The sequence below is a fragment of the Oncorhynchus tshawytscha genome, linkage group LG13 (assembly GCF_018296145.1).
Source record: "Oncorhynchus tshawytscha isolate Ot180627B linkage group LG13, Otsh_v2.0, whole genome shotgun sequence".
Lineage (NCBI taxonomy): Eukaryota > Metazoa > Chordata > Actinopteri > Salmoniformes > Salmonidae > Oncorhynchus > Oncorhynchus tshawytscha.
In genome coordinates, this window is record NC_056441.1 from 56485500 (window position 1) to 56509981 (window position 24482).

Sequence of the window (24482 nt, forward strand, 5' to 3'; positions counted from 1 at the left end):
CTGTGTTAACAACCCTCCAGACAAGCTTCAATGCCATACAACTCTCCTTCTGTGGCCTCCAACTGCTTTTAAATGCAAGTAAGACTAAGTGCATGCTCTATAACCGATCGCTGCCTGCACCTGCCCGCCCATCCAGCATCACTACTCTGGACGGTTCTGACCTAGAATATGTGGACAACTACAAATACCTAGGTGTCTGGTTAGACTGTAAACTCTCCTTCCAGACCCACATTAAGCATCTCCAATCCAAAATTAAATCTAGAATTGGCTTCCTATTTCGCAACAAAGCATCCTTCACTCATGCTGCCAAACATACCCTCGTAAAACTGACTATCCTACCGATCCTCGACTTCAGCGATGTCATTTACAAAATAGCCTCCCAAAACTCTACTCAACAAATTGGATGCAGTCTATCACAGTGCCATCCATTTTGTCACCAAAGCCCCATATACTACCCACCACTGCGACCTGTACGCTCTCGTTGGCTGGCCCTCGCTTCATACTTGTCGCCAAACCCAGTGGCTCCAAGTCATCTACAAATATATTTGCTAGGTAAAGCCCCACCTTATCTCAGTTAACTGGTCACCACAGCAGCACCCACCCGCAGCACACACTCTATTTAAAAAAATATATATATATTTTACCTTTATTTAACTAGGCAAGTCAGTTAAGAACAAATTCTTATTTTCAATGACGGCCTAGAAACAGTGGGTTAACTGCCTGTTCAGGAGCAGAACGACAGATTTGTACCTAGTCAGCTTGGGGACTTGAACTTGCAACCTTCCGGTTACTAGTCCAATGCTCTAACCACTAGGCTACCCTGCTGCCCCTATGCTGGAACAAACTGCAAAAAAAACATGTAAAAATATATATTTTTAAATCGCTGGAGACTTATCTCCCTCACTAATTTCAAGAACCAGCTGTCAGAGCAGCTCTCAGATCATTGCACCTGTTCATAGCCCACCTGTAAATAGCCCATCTGTAAATAGCCCATTCAACTACCTCATCCCCATACTGTATTTATTTATTTAGCTCCTTTGCACCCCAGTATCTCTACTTGCACATTCATCTTCTGCACATCTATCACTCCAGTGTTTAATTGCTATATCGTAATTACCTCGCCACTATGGCCTATTTTATTGCCTTACCTCCCTTATCTTACCTCATTTGCACACACTGTATATATACTTTTTTCTACTGTATTATTGACTGTTTTTTTGTTTATTCCATCTGTAACTCTGTGTTGTTGAATGTGTCGAACTGCTTTGCTTTATCTTGGCCAGGTCGCAGTTGTAATTGAGAACTTGTTCTCAACTGGTCTACCTGGTTAAATAAAGGTGAAATTTAAACAAATATTAAATTTAAAAAATACAACACCCATTCTGCCAGTCACATTCTGTTAAAGGTCCCCAAAGCGCACACATCCATCTTTTCAGTTCGCTGCTGCTAGCAACTAGAACGAGCTGCAACAAACACTCAAACTGGACAGTTTTATCTCAATCTCCTCATTCAGAGACTCAATCATGGACACTCTCACTGACAGTTGTGGCTGCTTTGTATGATGCATTGTTGTCTCTACCTTCTTGACCTTTGTGCTGTTGACTTTGGCCAATAATGTTTGTACCATGTTTTTGTGCTGCTACCATGTTGTGTTGTCATGTGTTGCTGCCTTGTTATGTTGTTGTCTTAGGTCTGTCTTTATGTCGTGTTGTGATGTGTGTTTTGTCCTATATGTATATTGTATTTATTTTTAAAATCCCAGACACCGTCACCGCAGAAGGCCTTTTGGTAGGCCGTAATTGTAAATAAGAATTTGTTAGTTAAATAATAAATTAATTCATATGCATTATATTTCTATGCTTGGGACGTAAAGAATGACCTCATTACGCCGTTCTTGTTTTTTTTCTGCGTGCGGAGGGAGGGAGTGGGTGACACAGATTTAACCCCTCAAACGTGGTCAGTCGATTCAACAGATGCAAACAACGTTCACTTTACGATACTCGATATGATCAACACTATACAGGCATATGTCAACCTAAATGATAAAATGCGGATGACATTAGCTGTAAAAAACCGCGGACATTAAATCATTCGGGATCTAGCTAGCGAGTAGTAGCTGTGTTATCGTCTAGCTAACGTTAGCTTGCCAGCTGGTGATGGTGAAACAGGAGGAGCGGTGTGAATGTAATACATTAATCATTAGCAAGCAAATGTAGCTAGCTGGCTAGATTATCTCACTAGCTAGTCGTTCGCAATCAACTGTTCTGTTGTTGTGAATGATACATTTACAACTGAGCTCTAGTTAGCTAACGTTAGGTAGGTTTGCCATTCATTGTTATTATTATCATCCAACGTGTCAGTAAGTGCATTTAGGTCGTTTTGATCAGCTAGCACAGCTATTGTTGACAAATCGCAAGGAAATGGTTTTGAGGAGCTGTTGTAAATTTGGCCCCGTTTCAGTCTTGTTCCGGCTTGGTTATGTGGCCCTGTTGTTGTTATGTGTGACCCACTTGCGGTGCGCACGGGCAGAAAATAAAACAGTTGTCCAAAAGTATGCAGAGTTTGATGTTACCTACAACGATACAGTTACGAGTGACAACCAAACCATCTACGCCTTCAATCACACCGTCTCCCGAAACAAGGTGAGTACATAGTTCAGGTCACAAATCCCACTTTGTTCTTCGAACCTGCTTTTCACAGACCTCCACGTTCTGGCGTTTGTTGCTACCTATTGCTAACACACCTGTTTCAACTAATCATGTTAGTACTGGGCTGGAATTAAACCTGCGCATTCCGTCCCCAGTACTAGGATTGAAGAACACTGAACAGCTGTCTTGCTATGAGTAGCCTAATTTGGTTTCATGGTAAAATAAGATCGCAAAAAGTGATCAATACAAAACTTGAGGGTGCAGGTTTATGCTTGTGATGGGTGTGTGTGTATGTATGTACTGTCGTTTTACTTCGATTCCGTGAGTTACTCTAAACCTCTCGCCCTCTCTCTCCCTGCCCTGGCAGACGGAGGGGGTCCGTGTGACTGTGGATGTACTGTCGGAGGGGGCGGAGAGCAGTCCCATCCTGTTTGTGGTCAGACAGAAGCAGGCCGTACTGTCCTTCCAGGTCCCCCTCATACTGCGTGGACTGTGAGTAGCCTACCCTACTGGCACACCTGGGGGCGCGTTCAGTAGGACACAATGTTGTGGAACGTTCGGACAGAAGCAATGTGTTATGTAGAAAAAACATACATCGTTGACATGTAGAATAAGGACTCAAGTCGGCTCTATACAGGACATTTCTATCTACAAAGTTGTGCCCTACTGAACGCAACCCTGACACATCCTGGTCCTGTCCCTGTATTATGTCACCACAATTTATTATGTCAATATACAGCTGGCCATATTCATCTAGAGTGGAAGGGAAGCGCGAAACGTGGTTGTGCTTTGGTATTCAATTGTTCAGTCAAAGAAAACTACTCAAGTTGTGTAGCCTAGATGTTGTAGAGGTTTTGTTTCTCCTTGGGTCTGTTTTTGCTGTGTTTCTCTTCATTATGTAGGCTAGATATTGGTTTATTCACGGGTGAAGATACAATGAGCTCAAAGTATTGGGACAGTGACACATTTTTTTGTTTGTTTTGGCTCTGTACTCCAGCACTTTGGATTTGAAATGATACATGAAGTTCAGACTGTCAGCTTTCATTTGAGTGTATTTTCATCCATATCAGGTGAACCGTTTAGAAAAATGACAGCACTTTTTGTACATAGTCGCCACATTTTAAGTATTGGGATAGTCAAAAGTTCAGTATTTGGTCCCATTTTCCTAGCACGCAATGATTACATCCAGCTTCTGACTCTACAAACTTGTTGAATGCATTTGCAGTTTGTTTTGGTTTCAGATTATTTTGTGCCCAATAGAAATTAATGGTAAATAATGTATTGTCATTTTGGAGTCGGTTTTATTGTAAATAAGAATATAATATGTTTCTTAACACTACATTAGTGTTGCTGATACCATGATTACAGATCATCTTGAATGAATTGTGAATAATGATGAGTGAGAAAGTTACAGATGCACAAATATCATACCCCCCCAAAAAATGCTAACCTCCCCTGTTATTATAATGAATGAATGAGAGGTTATCATGTCTTGGGAGTATGGTGTCTCACTCATCAGTATTCACGATTCATTCAGGTTAATCCGTAATCATAGTCGCATTCACATTAATGTAGAAGTGTTTAAAAATGTATTCTATTCTTAAAAGTGACTCCAAAATGACAGTACATTATTAACATTAATTTCTATTGGGAAGAAAATAATCACAAACCGCAAGCTTGATGTAATCATTATATGCTAGGAACATGGGACCAAATACTGAACTTTTGACTACTGTAATACATTAGTGAATTTGTACCAATACTTTTGGTCCCCTCAAATGGGGGGACTATGTACAAAAAGTGCCATAATTTCTAAACGGTTCACCCAATATGGATGAAAATACCCTACAATTAAAGCTGACAGTCTGCACTTTAACCTCATAGTCAATGTATAATATCCCTCATTGCTGGAGTACTGAGCCAAAACAAAAAAGTGTCACTGTCCATAAATGTTTGGAGCTCACTGTATTATAAACAGTACAGAGAGATGTGCAGTAGAAGTACTGAATGGGTTAACTGAAGGGAGTGACGGCAGGGCAATAAGACATGAAAAGAAAACAGCAAATCCTGTTTCGGCCAGTAACCGAAAGGTTGCTGTTTGAATCCCCGAGCCAACGAGGTAAAATCTGCCATTCTTCCCTTGAGCAAGGCAATTAGCCCGTGCACTTTTTTTTATTTTTTTTTACGAACCGTGCACCCCTTGGGGTCGCGAGGACCGTGTTTGAGGAACGTCTTTCATGGCGTAACATAATCCACGGACTTGCGCAATACCAGAACACCTGTGTCAGGTGGTAAAGCCATCTAGTTGAGAGTGAGTCATCGTTGTACCTTGAGCTTTCACTTCCACATAAACATAAAGCATAGGCCTAATTTCCCATAGACACTAGCTATAATTACAGTACTAGCTAGGTTGTTGTGTTTTGGGAAGTTGTTGGTTTTTCTGTCATTAACACTCTTTTTTGTGGGACTGTAGTTGACACAATTCAACAGGCCAATTCAGTCCCTTTCTTAGCAGTGGCTCTTCTTATCCTCCTGTTCTTATCATTTACCGCCATAGGAACTGTTATGGGCGGGCTGCAATGGTCATGGTTGTTTAGTTCAGCCTAAAAATGGCTTATGAAATGACACCCTACACCCCCCGCCACAGGTACCAGAGGAAGTACCCCTATGCCCATGTGGGCCGAACGCTTTGCCAACCCCCCACCCGCACCCTCTCCGAGACCCAATACTTCTTTGTGGACGTGTCCACCCTGTCCAACTTGGGCACCCACTACCAGCTGAGGATCAGCCGTGTGGACAGCTTCACCCTGCAGTGAGTCATCTTTATCAGGGATCATTAGCTTCATGCTAGCTAGCCGAGCGAATACATGATATCTGGTTGTAGAGCTTTACATGCCTCCCACAGCAGTACGTATTCAATACTCTGAGTCATCATATTTTATATCACTATTATGCAACTGTGTAGAGCTGGTCTAATTTGCATTGAATGCGGCCTTTTTGCATACACACACTCGTGACTGCCTATCTCTACAGCAAGCCAAGAGACACCCTGTGTAGCAGCATCACTCATAGAGTAGAGATGGCGTACTGTATATGTGACCTGACTGGCTAATATGGCTGTTGTATTTGTTGAGTGTTTCTCGTCTTCTTCATTACAGTACAGACAAAAAGTTCAGCTTCACTGCCTCACCATCCCAACCCCAGGTAAGAAACATAGCCACTCACACCGATGCACACGTGCGTACATACGCACATAGCATATTTCCCGTGAAACCCTTACACTGCACGTGACCATGAGATGTGTGCGTGGGTGGAGAAGACGGTTGTGTACTACCTCTTTACTGTGCCTAAGTCTAAAGGCCAGGAACAAGAAGGGGATTGATATTAAAAAACAAATGTGTGTGCCTGATCTGTTGAGCTGTTGCGTGACAGAGATGGAGAGAAAGAGACACTAGAAAATGTATATTGTTACGTCATACATTTTGTGTGTGCACATGTTGTGCGTTTGTATTCGACGCAAGATTTGCCCTTTCAAAACGGTAGATCTATCAACATAATAGAATAGTATTGTTAGGAAGATTGTTTGAATTTATTTTTTTATTTTTATATATATTTCTTTCACTCGGCTGATTTAGGACTTAATTCCAATATATATGTGAACTTTTTTCAATTCTAACTCTGTTTTTCTCTCTCAGTACTTCAAATATGTGTTCCCTGACGGAGTGGACACGGCCATCGTCAAGGTCAACTCTGAGATGACCTTCCCGTGCTCTGTCATGTCCATTCAGGACATCCAGGTAAACTAACTTGACCAAACCTGTTCATTAGGCAACAGAGGTGGGACCAAGTCACAAGGTTCGAGTCCCAAGTAGAAAGGGTCAAGTCTCGAGTCAAGTCCCAAGTCGTGCGTTCTAAGATCAAGTCATACGTTTTCAAGTCTCAAGTCAAGTAAAAAAAAATCTATACATGCAACGACTTGTTCAGCTACAAATATGTGTATATTTATTGATGCTACCAGACAGCCCTTTTCATCATTTTGTCTACGACACATTTTTAGAATCTCATGTCATTGCAAAATAGAGACCTTGTAGCAGTCGTGAGGGCATGCCATCTTCAGAAGGCAAGGCAGGTTGACGTGGTCAGAGTGTACATTTATTCACAGGTCTTGGTGATCCTGAGGTGAAAGTGCCATATCATACAAAACATACAAGTAGATTGACCAAATATACACGGGCAATAGTCCAAAAGAAATAGCCTCTGTATCAGGCTTAACCTGTCCTATCTGAATGGACACAGGTAGAGGGCAAGACTGTACAGCCTCCCCTTGAGAAACCAAGTCGATTCTGTCTAACAGGAGCTCAAACAGGTAGGCCTGCATAAATAATACAAGCACTTGGCCCCCAGGCCATACAATTACCCAATTTGGCAATTACAACCAATAAACTGGTTCTACAATGTAAAAGGCCATTTCCATATTGCTACATTTCTCTTACTCAGAGCTAATGATTATTAATGATATTTCAACACCATGCATACATGGAACAGTCATTTGATCTTATTCAACGTTCTGACTCCAAAGCCTATTTTATGAGGCCTTGCACGCTCCTATTATGTACAACCAGAATGACAGAGACTAATGGTGCTTTTAAGACAACTGGGAACTCCAAAAAATCTGAGGTCAAATCATGACATCAGTGAAAGAGGCCCAAGTTCCCAATTGTCTTGAACGCACTGCAGTCGGAGAGTTCCGTGTTTCCAGTTGTTTTGAACGCGGCCATAGGACACAGATACGGAACTCCGGTTATGAACAAAGGAAACCATACATTGAATTAAATAAGCATCACTCCACTGAGGGTAAGAAATGGTTGGCTAAATGAAAATGTATCGTAGTCCTGTCAAACAGGACAGATAAAGTAAAAAAGAATTTGTTCTTAACTGACTTGCCTAGTTAAATAAAGGTTAAATTAAAAATGAAAATAAATAAACAAGTTTGGAGAGCGTAAGTGAAGAGCTGCGCCTATGGTGCGTCTTCGCCACAGTAATAATTCATTTTAACAACAAATTCCAAATGCAATCTTCACAAGTTAAAGCAATTGTTACATACCTAAAGACCTGTAGGCTTATGCTAGTAATTGTTGCCCCATTACTGATTAGCTTGCAATGTAAACAGTTCAAATTCTTGATCACTGAACAATTTTTGGAGGTGCAGATTTATTTATTTACAGTTTGATGTTTGCGCTGCACCCGATCCTATAGCTTGTACAGCAAATCAGCAGTATGTTTGCTAGCTCACCCAACCTGTGTTGATTGACAGTTTGCTGATCCAGTCAGAGTGCCGAGTGTGCGTTTCACTAGCCAATCTGTGGCAGGGTTTTTTGCAAGGGCGATGCTGCGGGTACTGTCTCTGGCTGCATGTGGAATAATCGATGTAGACTCTCTTCCACAAAATGAGTGACAGACAAAACAATACAAAACCTGGCCAGACAAATTCAAGTCATCACTCTCAAGTCAAAAGTCGAGTCCCGAGTCTTGGGGCTCCAAGTCAAGTCTCAAGTTATTTTATTTTATATAGAGTCTCAAGTCATATGACTTTGAGTTCACAACTGTTCGACACCAATCGGAAGTTAGCAAACTGAAACGTGGGAGAGACTGTTCAGAAACGCTAAAATAAACAGTTGCTTAAGTTTTCTGTTGCAAAACATTTTGCTATGGTGTACCCTAATGAATACGGCCATGACCTTACATCAACCTGCATCCACTGACCTCACATGACATCACTGAACTGTGGTTCCCTCAGCCTGTCTCCAATGGCTAGCCTCCGATTCACCACACAAGGGCAGTGTTGAGTTCATTCTGAGCACCCCAGCAACCACTAGACAGCTGTGAATGAACTTGGGAAATGCACAGGATTTACCCTAAAGCAGCTTAAAGCTGTGAAAGAGAGGCGTTACTAAAACGCTATGTAAAGCTCTGTCTGGTGTGTAATAGCTCACATTGGGGGTGTCCCTGAAAGGTTGGCCAATATAGAAATCTCCTTTCCATTCACTTGATGGGGAGTGCAGAGGTGCCTGTTGCCATGGAAACCACATTAGCCGTGACTGCACCTGTTCTCTGCTCCGACAGGCAGACACACACACACATACAGACACTCGTTCCTTTCTGATTGCTAAATGCTGTGTTCTACCTTATCAGTGCCCAGTGTATGACTTGGATAACAACGTGGCCTTCATTGGAATGTATCAAACCATGACCAAGACAGCTGCCATCACTGTCCAGGTAGAATATACACACACACACACACTGGAGAGATCAGGTAATTGATCAATAAATAAATGTTTACAACTCACTTGCCACAATGGGCAACCATTTCATCTACTCTCCCTCTCCCCTTTTCTCTCGTGGCTCTCAGAGGAAGGACTTCCCCAGTAACAGTTTCTATGTGGTGGTGGTGGTGAAGACGGAGGACGAGGCATGTGGGGGTCCCCTGCGCTTCTACCCCCTCCGTCCAGATGAACTCATTGATGCCGGCAACCGCAGTAAAACTCTGGACGTGGTCGTCTCGCCCGCCATCAGCTGTGAGTCACTCAGCCAGGCGGGCCAAACAGTACATCATTCCCAATGTAGCAGAGAGAAGTGTTCATGTCTCTCTCTCTTTCCCTTTCTGTTTCTCTCTAACATCTCTTCCTCTCTCCTTCCTTTCTCCCTCTTCCCCCTCTCTCTACACCCCCCCCTCTCCCTCTCTCCGTCTCAGCGGATGTGTATGTGATGGGCATGCTGTTCTGCCTGGGCATCTTCCTCTCCTTCTACCTGCTCACCTTCCTGGTGGCCTGTGTGGAGAACAAGAGGTCTGTCGATCGCTTCACTGTCATATACAGTAAGTACATTATTTCATACACTGTCATATAGAAGCTTTGGAACTCAAGTGTCTCTCTTTCTCTCTGGGTCTTTTCTCTGGTCAGGATGCACAGGAGGAGGGAGGGGCTTCTGAACCCAGCGGACATGTCGCCCGCGGAGACAGGTATCCCAGCAACCCACCACAACGGCACACTCCGTTGTATTTTTTTTTTTTTCCAGAGAGGTGTACAGTGAAGAGAACTAACTGTGTATTTAAGATTTAAAACGAGTTTAAGATGGATGCGAACCATTAACAGTTGCCCCATCGGATGAAGGATTACTGATCTATTTCTCTAGGTATTTCTCTAGGTTTTCTATGTCTTTGTGTGTTGAATTTGTCTCGCTTTCTCCTCATGCTTTCTCTCCATGCTTTCTCCCCATGCTACTCTTTGGCTCAGCCTCTCTACTGGGTAAGAATGGAGTTGGAGTTGTGAGATATTGCCTGTGTCTGAGCTTCTCTCACAATGTCACACTACTTATTACCCTTCGTGCACGCTATATAAATAGTTACACCCATCTCACAGTCATTATCACCAGTATGATCTGGGTGGATGAGGAAATCATCAACATGCATGTCTAATAAATGACCTTCACCACGGTTGGGTGTCAATTTGAAATCGGGAAGTGATTTCAATTTACAATATGGAAAAACATTTGAAATCAATGTATTCTCCTTCGCAGTTTTATTGAGGAGTCATTGAAAATAGAACCCCCTTTTTCAATTATTGTATTGGAATTTCAGTTCACTTCCTGAGTTGCCTGACTTCACAGCATTGTCCAGTCACAAAAACCCTTGTCATGGTGGGGGATGACTAATATGATTCAACCATGGCCATGGTCATGATATTACGGTTACGGTGGTTTGGTTCCAATGGGAGTTTGACTGAAATTGACTTATTTTTCTCCCATTGGACTCACACCTACTGATGAGCACCCGTGCATTAACCCTTGCCTCACTTTCAACATTGTCTCTGAGCCCACAGGGCATGGTGTGTCCTCTCTGACTAACCATTCATCTAGATGCTGTGGTTGTGTGGAGACTACTAACTAATATTGTTGCATGTGTTTGGTGTGTGTTTGTGACATGATCTCTACCTGTTACCACAGGAAAGCCAGGTGTGACTCCAGTCTCCCCCTATGAATACGGCTCCTTTGGTGAGTGTGTGTGTGTGCTCATTTACATTACAAGTATGACAATGTTTTGAAGATTTTTAGTTAAATATTGACAATCAATGTAGCTAGCTGGGTAAGACAGGGCTTTCACTGTTCCAGTTCTGCCGTGTGTCTCATTGATTTTGTTTCTGCACATGAGTCTCCTCGTGAATGTGCACTCCTTCACTACTTCCCACAATTCTAAAAGCATTGGATTGGGGGAGTCATGGACTAGTTGCACTTTTCGCCATATTTCTTTTGCCAGTCATTTCCTTTGAATCAGCGAGGGGAAGTGAACACTTTGGGAGGAAGGAGAGAGAGTTGGGACACAGCCAAAGTGAATACTTACACCACTTCAAGCCCTCTTTAATGTTGTTTCTCTCTGCTATTGTTTCTACAGCGGACAACGGCAGCACGTTGAGCTCAGAGGCCATCACAGACAGCATAGCATCAGATGCCAACTACGGATACATGGGTATGGAGCAAGATGACCAAATACAGACGCATAATTAGACACACACTCTAATACTGTACACACACAGATGTGCAAATACACACAATGGGGTCCACATGGCACAACATCTGTCTTCAAGTAATGTTGCACAGCATTTCACCACCAAACTGGCTCTTGATTGGAGGGCTGCGGAGTGCTCTTGTTTCTTATTGGTTTATCTGTGTTTGTTTATCAGGACAGGAGACTTTGAAACGCAGACCATTCCTAACTGCCATCCACCACGTAGCCATCTGCATTGGTGACACTCGCTGCCTTAATCAGCCAGCCAATCGCATCCCTTCACTGTATCAATCAGCACCATGTCAATCAATTCGGAATGTGTTCAAGATCTATCCGCCTTTTGATGTAATTTAATGCTCTGATGACCACAGACGGCGACCAAAACGATCACATATGGTCAACGATCATGTTTGACTGTACGCAGAGATAAAGATGGAATGTCGAGAACAATTTCAATGATACATTTTGTGATTATCAGGAATGCGTCTTTGGCCAGAACCACCAATCTATTGAATACGTCCCAAATCATATTTTAAAAAATCCAAGCTGTAAAACCAACAAAAACTAATCAAATCTAAAAATATAACCCTCGGTCACTGACATACTGTAAAGGTAGTTGCTGTTCTCTCTGTTTCCTCCTGTCTCAGAGCGTTCGTTGGAGAGTGTTACGGGTCGTAGTCGACAGGAGTCTCTGAGCTCAATAGAGGAGGATGACTATGACACGTTGGCCGACATCGACTCGGACAAGAACATCGTCCGCACCAAGGTCTGGCCCATCCCTCCCCCCTCTACCTCTCATCCATCCCTTCCCCCTCTACTGCTCCTCCCCTGTGCATCACTCAATATTATCCTTATCCTCTGTTGTTTTTGTTGAGTTTTTCCCTCCCAATGAAACTCTTTGTGGTCGCTTGTCCTTTTGCAGAAGTACCTGTGTGTGTCGGACCTCGCTCGCAAGGACAAGAGGGTTCTGAGTAAAAAGTACCAGATCTACTTCTGGTGAGTGGGACGGAGAGTTGCCTCAAATTCTGTACATCAATGCTGGGGGCTATAACTCTCTGGCACCCTCCACTCTATCAGTACTTTAGTCAAATGCATGATAACAATTGCTTCTTTGGATATAGGGTGTAGGTTTGTTTTGCAACAGTCAGATTGTACAGTAATCACACAACTGCCAGTGTCATGGCAGTTAATGTCAGTGTTCCTTTCCTCAGGAATATTGCCACCATAGGTGTGTTCTATGCCCTCCCTGTCATCCAGCTGGTCATCACTTATCAAACGGTACTGTGTGCTACCCTCACTCACGCTCCAACAGTGGATTTACTACATTATTACAGGGTTATAGCTACATTATTACAGAGTTACAACGAGTGCATTTGTAGTGTGTAAAGGAATTGGCTTCGAGTGAGTAGATATGACTAAAATCCCCACGTGGTGGGTGGGTGGGTAGTGTGTTGTTGTTGACATGTTCCTCTCTCCTCCAGGTTGTCAACGTGACAGGAAATCAGGACATATGCTACTACAACTTCCTGTGTGCACACCCCCTGGGGAATCTGAGGTGTGTGTAATAAGGGGAAACACCTATGGCTGGGCATGTAATAATGTATGACTTGTGCCATCCATGACATCCATTCTCTACCCTCTGGTGTGCAGTGCCTTCAACAACATACTGAGTAACCTTGGTTACGTGATGCTGGGCCTCCTCTTCCTGCTCATCGTGCTGCAGAGAGACATCATCCACAGCAGAGCGCTGGACCGCAACGACCTCAACGCACTGGTGAGAGATCAGACTGAGATGGTGCTTTTGTTTTAAATTGTTTTTGGGGGGGGGTATTTTCTAGTTTTTTTAGATGACAGGGAGGGCGTAGAACACACTTATGGTGGCAATAATCCTAGTTTTGTTTTTATTGACAGGTGTAGATTAGAGTATGTGATGTGTAGAAAGATGACAGGGATGAAGTACAGAGTGTGAGTGGCGGAACTGGGGGATCGAACCGCAACCTCCAGGGGAAATATGTGTTCCAGGGGTGGCAACCCAACCTCTAAACCAACCCCTGGTACAGATCGGTATTATAGCAGTGGGATAAGCAATAGAACATGAAATGCTCATATTGGTATTTCCATGTATGGAATTCGTATCAACACCCATGACGTTGACGTGAGGGTTTTGTCCAAATTGATATTTCCTATACACTAAGGAACGTTCCACACCAGTAAGCCGGTTTCCATCCAAACTTACCGTAATTTCTGGACTATTAAGCGCACCTGAATATAAGCCGCACCCACTGAATTATTAAAAAAGATGTATTTTGTACATAAATAAGCCGCACATGTCTATAAGCCGCAGGTGCCTACCGGTACATTGAAACAAATGAACTTTACACAGCCTTTAAACGAAACACGGCTTGTAACAAAAATAAATAGGCTTTAACGAAACGCGGCTTGTAACAAAAATAAATAGGCTTTTAAACGAAACACATCTTGTAACAAAAAATAAATAGGCTTTAATGAAACACATCTTGTAACAAAAATAAATAGGCTTTTTAACTAAACACGGCTTGTAACAAAAAAATTTAAAAAATAGCAGTAAACGGTAGCCTACCAATGAAAGTCATTTGTCACTATCTTCCTCCTCCTGTGCACTGAAACCACTGAAGTCATCTCCTTCGGTGTCGGAGTTAAATAGCCTCAGAATTGCTTCATCTGATGTTGGGTCGTTTTCATTGTCGCTCTCGTCACTTTCATCCGGAGGCAAATTCCCCGCTGAGCTCATGCTGCCCTCTTCAACACGCAGCAGTCCAACCTTTCGAAACCCGTTGATGGTAGTGGATTCTTTTGACAATGCTCCACGCTGTCAGGACCCACTGGCAGACTTCACCATAAATTGCTCTTCGCATGCGGCCCGTTTTAGTGAAGGATTTACTCCCCACTTGCCATCCAAGCCTCCCACTGAACACGGAGCGCCACCTTAAATGCACGATTTACACTGATGTCGAGTGGCTGCAAATACTTTGGGGCATCTGCTTTTCTTCCCTCAAAGCTTTTGTTGTCTTTTTGCACTGAGTCAGTTCCTCACGCTGCTGTTTCCAACGTCTTATCATCGACTCATTAAGGCCAAGCTCCCGTGCAGCAGCTCTATTTCCTTTTCCAACAGCCAGATCGATCGCCTTCAACTTGAAAGCTGCATCATATGCATTTCTCCGTGTCTTTGCCATGATGAGGGTGACAAAATTACTACCGTAATCAGAATGATGGGAAGTTTGAGCGCGCTCGATTTACGTCACATTGTGACGGTGCTCAGTTTTTTGGCGGCATGAATCTTGTGAAAGCGGGAAAAATCCATAAATTAGCCGCGTCATTGTATAAACCGCGAGGTTCAAAGAGTGGGAATTAAGTAGCGGCTTATAGTCCGGAAATTACGCTAAGTACATGTGGTATAAAACATTTCATGACATGCCAGATGTAAACTGAATATTTGTCAGTAAACTTTCCAAACGTCGACTAAACTACAGTTGAAGTCAGAAGTTTACATACACTTAGGTTGGAGTCATTAAAACTTGTTTTTCAACCACTCCACAAATTTCTTGTTAACAAACTATAGTTTTGACAAGTCGGTTAGGACATCAGTCATTTTTCCCAAAATTGTTTACAGACAGATTACTTGACTTAAATTCACTGTATCACAATTCCAGTGGGTCAGAAGTTTACATGCACTAAGTTGACTGTGCCTTTAAACAACTTGTAAAATTCCATAAAATGATGTCATGGCTTTAGAAGCTTCTGATAGTCTAATTGTCATCATTTGGGTCAATTGGAGGTGGACCTGTGAATGTATTTCAAGGCCTACCTTCAAACTCAGTGCCTCTTTGCTTGACATCATGGGAAAATCAAAAGAAATCAGCCAAGACCTCAGTCTGATTCATCCTTGGGAGCAATTTCCAAACGCCTGAAGGTACCACGTTCATCTGTACAAACAATAGTACGCAAGTATAAACACCATGGGACCACGCAGCCGTCATACCGCTCAGGAAGGAGACGCGTTCTGTCTCCTAGAGATGAACGTACTTTGGTGTGAAAATCAATCCCAGAACAACAGCAAAGGACCTTGTGGAAATGCTGGAGGAAACGGGTACAAAAGTATCTATATCCACAGTAAAAGGAGTCCTATATCGATATAATCTGAAAGGCCGCTCAACAAGGAAGAAGCCACTGCTTCAAAACCGCAATAAAAAAGCCAGACTACAGTTGGCAACTGCACATGTGGACAAAGATCGTACTTTTTGGAGAAATGTCCTCTGGTCTGATGAAACGAAAATAGAACTGTTTGGCCATAATGACCATCGTTATGTTTGGAGGAAAAAGGGGGAGGCTTGCAAGCCGAAGAACACCATCCCTAATGTGAAGCACGAGGGTGGAAGCATCATGTTGTGGGGTTGCTTTGCTGCAGGAGGGACTGGTGCACTTCACAAAATAGATGGCCTCATGAGGAAGGAAAATTGTGTGGATATATGGAAGCAAAATCTCAAGACATCAGTCAGGAAGTTAAAGCTTGGTCGCAAATGGGTCTTCCAAATGGACAATGACCCCAAGCATACTTCCAAAGTTGTGGCAAAATGGCTTAAGGACGACAAAGTCAAGGTATTGGAGTGGCCATCACAAAGCCCTGATCTCAATCCTATAGAAAATGTTTGGGCAGAACTGAAAAGGCGTGTGCGAGCAAGGAGGCCAACAAACATGACTCAGTTACACCAGCTCTGTCAGTAGGAATGGGCCAAAATTCACACAACTTATTGTGGGAAGCTTGTGGAAGGCTACCTGAAATGTTTGAACCAAGTTAAACAATTTAAAGGCAATGCTACCAAATAATAATTGTGTATGTAAACGTCTGACCCACTGGGAATGTGATAAAATAAATAAAAGCTGAAATAAATAATTCTCTACTATTATTCGGACATTTCACATTCTTAAAATAAAGTGGTGATCCTAACTGACCTAAGACAGGGAATTTTTACTAGGATTAAATGTCAGGAATTGTGAAACTGAGTTTAAATGTATTTGGCTAAGGTGTATGTAAACCTCCGACTTCAACTGTAAATACACTAGATACGGTGAATTTTTGTGGTGGTTTTGTGTAGGTAAAATTAATTATGTGGGGAACAATTGCGGTAGAAGTTCACATATCGAAGTAAACTTGGAGTCATGCAATGATATCTTGTGTGGTCCTCCCACTATGATTAGGGAAAGCATGTGGTTTATTTGGCTACGGGTTAAATAAATTATGAACTTCACAGGGTAGTGAAAGTGCACGGTGATGAGCTTGAGGCTCCTTTCCAAAAAATATCTTATTGTGGTGAGATGATGATCGATGCTTGGCTGCCATTTGACAAATAATCACTCTTTTGTCCATAAAATCTCATGTAGGCTATGCCCGCACTGTATCTGCAAGCTGTTGGCTACAGCACTCGTGCCAAGACCGGAGTGGGCACATTCGATATATAACACAAAATATCTCTGTGACATGACCATCAGTCGGGTTGAAAATGCAATGGAAAGTCATTTTAACTTGTATTTTTTATTCCGAACATGGGAATTTAACTGCAAAAGTTAATTTTATGTGTATTACATTATCAAAGAAAAAAATAATGTCAACTCTGGTATGCTCCTAGGGTGAGTTAATCAGACGCGCAATAAAGACAAAGTTTCCATCCGAGTTGGATCTTTGTCAGGTCATACACCACTGTGAAACACACCTACTTAAATAACCTCTAGAGGCATGAACATTGGATGTGAATATTTTTCTCTTTTCACTACGTTATCAGACAAAGCCTTTTATATCCACAACAAGTCAATTTGATGGAAACCGATCTCTGGTGGGAAAATGCACATATTGAATATTTGCATGAACATTTTTGAATATTTGCATGAAAATCTGTCGCCAATTGAATGGGAACCTAGCTAGTGACAATGAATTTATATAATTTTTATGCCTCTGTCGCTCCCTCTCTGCCGGTCTCCAGGAGTGTGGCATCCCTAAGCACTTTGGGCTGTTTTATGCCATGGGCACAGCTCTGATGATGGAGGGACTGCTGAGTGCCTGCTACCACGTTTGCCCCAACTACACCAACTTCCAGTTCGGTGAGACTAATGTAGTGGTTGGCTAATTGGGAGATCCTGAAGACACTAACACATATCCTCAATAGATGGGTTTCTCAATCAGTCCCAGATCGGTTCATATTGTCATGCCAACTGCATTGCTGTGACTGCAGGATGGCACAAACAGATCTAGGACTCTGGCTACTTCCCAATAACTGTACTGGAAGATATTCTGTACTGTAAGAAATGTCATTAACGTCACCCTTTCCTCCTCGATCTCCCTGTCGGTCAGACACCTCCTTCATGTATATGATCGCTGGGCTGTGTGTGTTAAAGCTGTACCAGAAGAGACACCCAGATATCAATGCCAGCGCTTACACTGCCTACGCCTGTCTGGCTGCTGTCATCTTCTTCTCTGTGCTAGGAGTGGTGAGTGACTAGGGACATACTCACCACACACCACACAGAGACCAAGACAGAAACACAACAAACACCCAGCAGTAGACTCTGACGTACACAACCTATAGGGGGGGTTGCACCAACATGGATTAACTCTTAAACTGGGCTAAATCAAGGTTTATCTATTAATCTTGTTGCACCCAATTTTAAACCTAGTTTTAAATTAATCCTAGTTAAATTAAATCCTTCCTCTAATCTAAATTTAGTTTAAACCTAGATTAGGTTTAAGTCTAGTCACTTTAAACCTAGATTAATTTTAAGTCTGTTGCTCAATTAATTTTTAAAAAACATTTCGATTGGAGATTAATTCTAAACTGCAACGGTAACATTGTAGTGAAGTAGCATTAAAGGCATTGATATTTAAGTTATTTATGTTTACAAAATATTGGTGGGTCAAGTTGTCTGTCGTCATCATAGGGGTGAAGGAGAGGGACAAACTGTTGGGGAATTATCTCCTATATCTTCTGGGTGGTAGGATCAATTTCCATGGATGGAGGCCCGGCTCCGGTCTGAAATAGCCCCCGCTTCTCCTCTGCGGCATCCTTTTTGGCTTTCGGTTGAAAGTTTTTTTTTTTCCAGCACGCTTTTTATCTGATTTGGGTCACTCTTTAATCCATGTCGATCCATTACATTTGTCGCACGAAATGGCCCAGGTGTCTTCCTTCTTTTTGACATTTGTGTTGTCTGTCTTTGTATCCTCCAGTACTTTACTAAATTCCTCCATCAGCCCCGACAACTTTTTCTTTTCATAAGCGGAGAAAATTGATCATCTTTGACGTGCCATGATCAGGTGGCTAGCGGACAAATAATAAATGGCTAAATAACGTTAACAGCAATAATAAATAATATTGTATGCTAGCTTGGTTTATAAACTAGCTAGATACAGTAGCTAACGTTAGCTAACAAATTAATTTTCTGTCTAGTACTGGCAAATAACAGATTTTATTTCAAATCAGCCAACCCATGAGAACCTTTCACGATGGAGTTGCAGTAGTTCCATTGTTATTATTTTATAACAGAAACTTTGTGGCCTCATTTGACAAGTAGGCTAGCTACTTCGTTTCAACTCTCGAAATACCTCATATTGGTGTAACATGTCACTAATCATAATCATAGTTTAAAACCGTTAATTATAGATTTACTGATCCAGATAAAAAATTAAGTGGTACAACACATCTCGGAGTTAATTATAAACCTAGATTAGCTCTAATCCTAGATTAATTTAAACCATGTTGGTGCAACCCACCCATAGAATCATCATTCAGCAAGTGTAACATTCCTGATGGGTGTGTGTCTACCTGTGTGTGTGTCTACCTGTGTGTGTTGTGTCCAGGTGTTTGGGAAGGGCAACATGGTGTTCTGGATCATCTTCTCTGTCCTCCACATCCTGGCCACCATGCTGCTCAGCACCCAGCTCTACTACATGGGTCGCTGGAGACTGGGTAAGGAGTCAATCAATCAATCACATTTATTTGTTATTTTTAAAAGCCTTTTTTTTACATTGGCAGTTGTCACAAAGTCCTTTACAGATACCAACCCAAAAGCCCAAGAGCAAGCAATGCAGAAGCACAGTAGCTAGGAAAAACAACCTAGGTGGAAGAAACCTAGGAGTAAGGGCTAGGAACAGGCCTGGGGTCAGGGTTAGCTTATACCTTGAATTGTTACAGGGGCTATGGACGTGTCAGTCTATTCTATTTGTCTGCGTTTCAGATTCTGGCATCCTGCGCAGGATTGTGTATGTGATCTACACTGACTGTATCCGCCAGTGCAGTGGTCCCATGTATATTGTGAGTATACATCAGGGGAGAACTACTGCCCACTTATTGAAACCACGAAGGTTCAAGGCTGACCGCGGTACTGCAGGCATTATTTGCATAAACAGGATCCCCCCATTATAGTGAATGGAAAAATGTAAAATCTTTGTGTAAAAAAATGTTTAGAAGGCAATCATGGTTGCAATAATTGCTTCTAATACACCCGATGTACAGTATGTCCTTGAACCAATTATTTTTTTAAATCGCACACATAAGAAGTTATAAGGATAATTTAGTTGCTAATGGCAGCCTGCAGTACCCCGGTCGGCCTTCCACTTGATTTACTCAAATTGAGGGGGGCAGTACTGAGTTAGGCTGCAATGTCACTTCATAAAGCTCAAATTGCGTATTTTGTGTCTCCATGACACACCATCTTAGCAGCCTTCATTTGGCTTCAATACGCTGTTGAGTCTTCACAGAAGTGAATGGTTATACGTGATCGATGGCTTTGTCCATTCATATATATATATATATATATATATATATATATATATATATACATATATATATATATATATATACAGTAAATGGTAGACTATACAGACTATACATACACATACTGTATGGAGACTCACTCTAATGTCGCGAAAGATTCATAAATCCACAAGTAAATGTTTCTCTCTCTCTCTCTCTGTTAGGACCGAATGGTTCTGCTAGTGATGGGAAACATAGTGAACTGGTCTCTGTGAGTATTTCCTTCATTCACTCACTATCTTATTCAGACTGGACCTCCTTTACTGCAGTGTTCTATATATGTGATATCTTAATTTGATCACTTGTCGCAGAGCATTTTCCTGCGCGGCATGAAATGCTAATTGTAGTGTATTAGGGTTTAAAAGTGCTTTAAAGTTTGTCATTTCCATTTTAAAATATGACTTCATGTGCCCTAACAAAAAATGTATCAAAAAAATCAATTTAATATAATCCACGTAATAATGACCATTTCCTGTTGCCGCAGGATTTGTTTTCCTGCTGTGAGAAACGGTGTCAAATTAAGATGGCAGATCTGTACATTGTTTGACATCATCATGCAGTGTTTTTTTATTTTTATTTAATTTTTTTACCTACTTTAAGTGATTAATGTCCCTTTCTGTCAATGTGATTTTATTGCGACCCACTCAGCCTGATGAGGCAAGGTATCCATTTAGTCTGTAGAATAGTCATTACTCATCACTGACATTGTGTGGTGGTTGTTCGGTCTGTCCAGGGCTGCCTATGGGCTACTAAAGACACCCAATGACTTTGCCTCTTACCTGCTGGCCATCGCCATCTGCAACCTGCTACTCTACTTTGCCTTCTACATCATCATGAAGGTAGGTGTGTGTGTGTGTGTGTGTGTGTGTGTGTGTGTGTGTGTGTTTGTTTGTTTGTTCACTTTCTATAGACAAATCTCACTCAAAAAAGACATGCCACAGTATATTTTAAGTCATTAACCCTCTAGAGTCTAAACCCTGTCTAAGCTGGGGGAGGGAGTCTAAGCTAAATATGGAATTGTTTTAAGATGGTCATACCAAGAATCATTTAGCTATTTGATTTTGATCTTTTTTATTTTATTTTTTTATTTTATTTTTATTTTGATTTTGACCACGGATAGTCCCCCAAAAAATCGAAAGGAAGTTTGTTCTGAAGTGTCTGTCCTATATCTGAGAGATATAAGATCAGGAAGCTATAATTTTTTTTTTTAAAGGCATGTATTTATCCTCATATTTTAGGCACTAAACTATCCCGATACGGTATATACTTCCATTATTGTTTTTTAACTGGTACCAGGGACCTTCAGGCCGTCTTGTGAGGCTTGTGGGCACCCTAGAGCAAAATGGAGAACACCATTGTGTTCGTGAGAGTTTCGTCTATAGAGTAGTCAATACTTTTTTGTGAGAAGACCAATTTTTGGGATGTCGACCGGTCTGACTAACACCGCTCTAGCTCTGCCACATTTCACCGCGATATTGGCAGATGCGGTGGATTGAGATGCAGTCCATGCAAAGAAAATGATATCTCGATCTTAAACAGATTATGTTCATTATATTTCCTTGGGGGCACGGAAATTGTAGGCTAATGGTTCAAAAAATAGATAATAAATCGTATTTTAAATCCACTACAAAATAAAGATCTGTCAATCCGTGTGATTTGTAGGCAGACAAGAAGCCCTTCTCTGCAGTTCCAACACCCTCGGAATAGCTCCCAATTTCCTCCATCTCCTCATCAAAGAGCCACTGCTCGTCACTCCTCCCACACCAAAGCCTTAGTCCTCTCGTGTTCAGGGTCTCTCTCACTGTCACTCTGTAAAAGAGAAAACCGCGCCGCACCTCCCTGTACAAGTCGATCAGACTGCTCTCCTCCTGCTCAGGCAGGTGTTGGCTGTTCTCAAGGAACATGGCCATGTGTCTGAGCTGGTTTTGTCCAGTACTGCTCGTAGTCCCACAGACCCAGGCTGCCCGCTTCCACCTGTGCTGTCCATGATGCCATCCATGGTACACCCTGGACAAATCGCTGGATGTAGTCGCTGATCCATTTCTCAATAATGAATCTTTCAAAAGCAGGAGCAAGTCACACTTCTAGTATTGAAGTTGTTGCCACCAAAACTGAGTTCCAAATCAACATTGGCATCTAACAACCAAACATTCTAAATTCACAACATTCCACTATAGTTGCTCTATTCAATTGTGATATCATCATAGTCAAATGTCAATGTATTTGTATGATTTAGAATCACCATGGGAATGAAAGGATTTGAAATCATGAATGACTCTAACTCTTAGCAACAGACATTCTAAATTCAAACATTCTACCAAATGTGCTTTGTTTGATTGTTGCCATATTCTAACAGTTTTGGATAAAGTGCACATCTGACACATGAAACGACGTAGAACATGTTCCGCGTGTACAATCACAGGTGATGTTGTGTTTCTGTGAATGTGTGTGTGTGTGTGTGTGTGTGTGTAGCTCCGCAGTGGTGAGAGGATCCAGTGCATGGCCATGGTGTGTATCCTCTTCACGGCCGTGGTGTGGGGCTTCGCTCTCTTCTTCTTCTTCCAGGGCCTCAGTACCTGGCAGGTCAGCACAACACACACACAATGACCTTACAGATCAGTGGCCTCCACCACACGTCAGCCTTACACACCCCCATGACAGGGTGTTTTCAGACCTCCTCGGGGGATCCCCCCAGCCGTCCCATTTTTTCAAACTGTTCCAGAGCTAACACACCTGATTCAACTAGTCCATCAAGCTCTTGTCTGTGTAGGTAAGTTGATTCAGGTATGCTAGTTCAGGTCTACAATAAAATAGTGAAAGTTCTAGGGGTCTCCGACGAGAAGTTTGGCAACTCCTGCCCCAATGGGATTCATGGTATCTGTAGTACCACATTGAAAACATCACATGCCATGGTCACATAACCCCAACATTCTCATGTCACTTTGGTGCTGACTGCTTTGTCCCTTCTCCCCCTGCCGTAGAAAACCCCTGCCGAGTCCCGGGAACACAACCGTGATTGCATCGTGCTCTCCTTCTTCGACGACCACGACATCTGGCACTTCCTGTCCTCCATTGCCATGTTTGGTTCCTTCCTGGTGAGTGTGTGTGTGTATGTATGTATGTATGTATGTATGTGTGTGTGTGTGTGTGTGTGCACATCTCTGGGGAGGGCCATGTGACACTCATTTCATAGTATTATAAATTGGAGGGGAATACACAGATTTCACACCGTGGACATGGTTACTGCACACGTCATTCAGCAATAGATCATAAGTGGCTGAGCTTTGATGAAGACCCCATTCCTGACCCATACATACCCAGATAGTAACATCTTATATAGTGACTGACTCCTCTGCTTTCTCTGCCAGGTTCTCCTCACCATGGACGATGACTTGGACGATGTCCAGAGAGACAAGATTTTCGTCTTCTGAGAAAGCTACTCTCTGGCTCCGCCTTAACATTTATTGCTGGCCAGTAGTGACACATTGGCAACTGAGACACCCAATGGCATGTCTCCCTGACTGCAGGCGGGCTGGGCATCTCTCAGCCAATCAAAGAGCTGGGGAAGGACGGTGCGCCCTCCCCGGAGTTGGAATCTGTATGGACACTTGGCGTGCCAATCAATGAGTCTGGTTCACCAGGACATGCTGACATTTCTCCTTACTGCCATCCAATACTACTGTGGTCGTTGAGTTTTCTTATTGCTGATAACCGTTTGAATTTAATTTATATTGCATCATTCACCTGCAACTCCATCAATGCATTTAAACGTGTATAGTGTGTGTGCGCACGTGTGTATATATGATTGAGCATAAGTGTGTGTGTGTGTGTGTGTGTGTGGGGGGAGTGAGAACACTCCATGTCCAGTCTGTCTGTGGCCTTTAATGTTCTGATCATGCGCGTGGTTTGTATTTCTATGGCTGTCTGATACTGGATGGATCTGTCCCAGAGAGAGATCAACGATTGTATTTTAATTACTAACTACGTCCGGGGCGGCAGGGTAGCCTAGTGGTTAGAGCGTTGGACTAGTAACCGGAAGGTTGCAAGTTCAAACCCCCGAGCTGACAAGGTACAAATCTGTCGTTCTGCCCCTGAACAGGCAGTTAACCCACTGTTCCCAGGCCGTCATTGAAAATAAGAATTTGTTCTTAACTGACTTGCCTAGTTAAATAAAGGTACAATTTAAAAAATAAACTAACTACGTCCTTAGCTGGTGAGAAAAATAGATTTTGCACTGTAGGATAAGAACTTGGGACTATGTGACTACTGAATAAAGTTTGTCCACGATGATAAAGGTGTAGTCTTCGCATTAGTACAATCTGTCTCTAGGTTTTGCATTTTAAGTGACTGACAAGCAGGATGAAGAGGAAATCCAGACTTAAGGACCTGGGTTGTGTTCATTAGGCACCGAAACGGAAGGTAACTGACAATCATGGA

At 42.4% G+C, this 24482-nt stretch overlaps 1 protein-coding gene across 4 annotated transcripts; it reads left to right on the forward strand.

Moving 5' to 3' along the window:
• The first annotated feature begins 1909 nt into the window (after nt 1-1909).
• On the forward strand, nt 1910-24379 carry LOC112265199 (SID1 transmembrane family, member 2). Of its 4 annotated transcripts, XM_042295995.1 has the most exons (27): nt 1910-2642; nt 3016-3140; nt 5296-5460; nt 5807-5852; nt 6344-6445; nt 8841-8924; nt 9058-9223; nt 9400-9493; nt 9608-9666; nt 9941-9952; nt 10650-10697; nt 11095-11169; nt 11384-11446; nt 11856-11974; nt 12131-12204; nt 12420-12486; nt 12690-12763; nt 12859-12982; nt 17223-17340; nt 17591-17727; nt 19091-19199; nt 19468-19544; nt 20210-20256; nt 20779-20884; nt 22518-22628; nt 23027-23140; nt 23414-24339. In XM_042295995.1, the coding sequence occupies exons 1-27, from the start codon at nt 2421-2423 to the stop codon at nt 23474-23476; spliced, it is 2601 nt and encodes an 866-aa protein (XP_042151929.1). In that variant the 5' UTR covers nt 1910-2420; the 3' UTR covers nt 23477-24339. The 4 variants fall into 4 exon arrangements, with proteins under 4 accessions (XP_042151929.1, XP_042151931.1, XP_042151930.1 ...); XM_042295997.1 differs by lacking the exon at nt 11384-11446 and having other exon boundaries at nt 23414-24379; XM_042295996.1 differs by lacking the exon at nt 9941-9952 and having other exon boundaries at nt 23414-24379.
• Nucleotides 24380-24482: the final 103 nt, after the last annotated feature.

Bases quoted from the DNA above. Each gene is read 5' to 3' on its own strand.
- LOC112265199 (XM_042295995.1), top strand. From the start codon at position 2,421: ATGGTTTTGAGGAGCTGTTGTAAATTTGGCCCCGTTTCAGTCTTGTTC. The intron at 8,925-9,057 runs GTAGAATATACA...CGTGGCTCTCAG, and splicing joins CAGCTGCCATCACTGTCCAG to AGGAAGGACTTCCCCAGTAA. The intron at 23,141-23,413 runs GTGAGTGTGTGT...TTTCTCTGCCAG, and splicing joins CCATGTTTGGTTCCTTCCTG to GTTCTCCTCACCATGGACGA.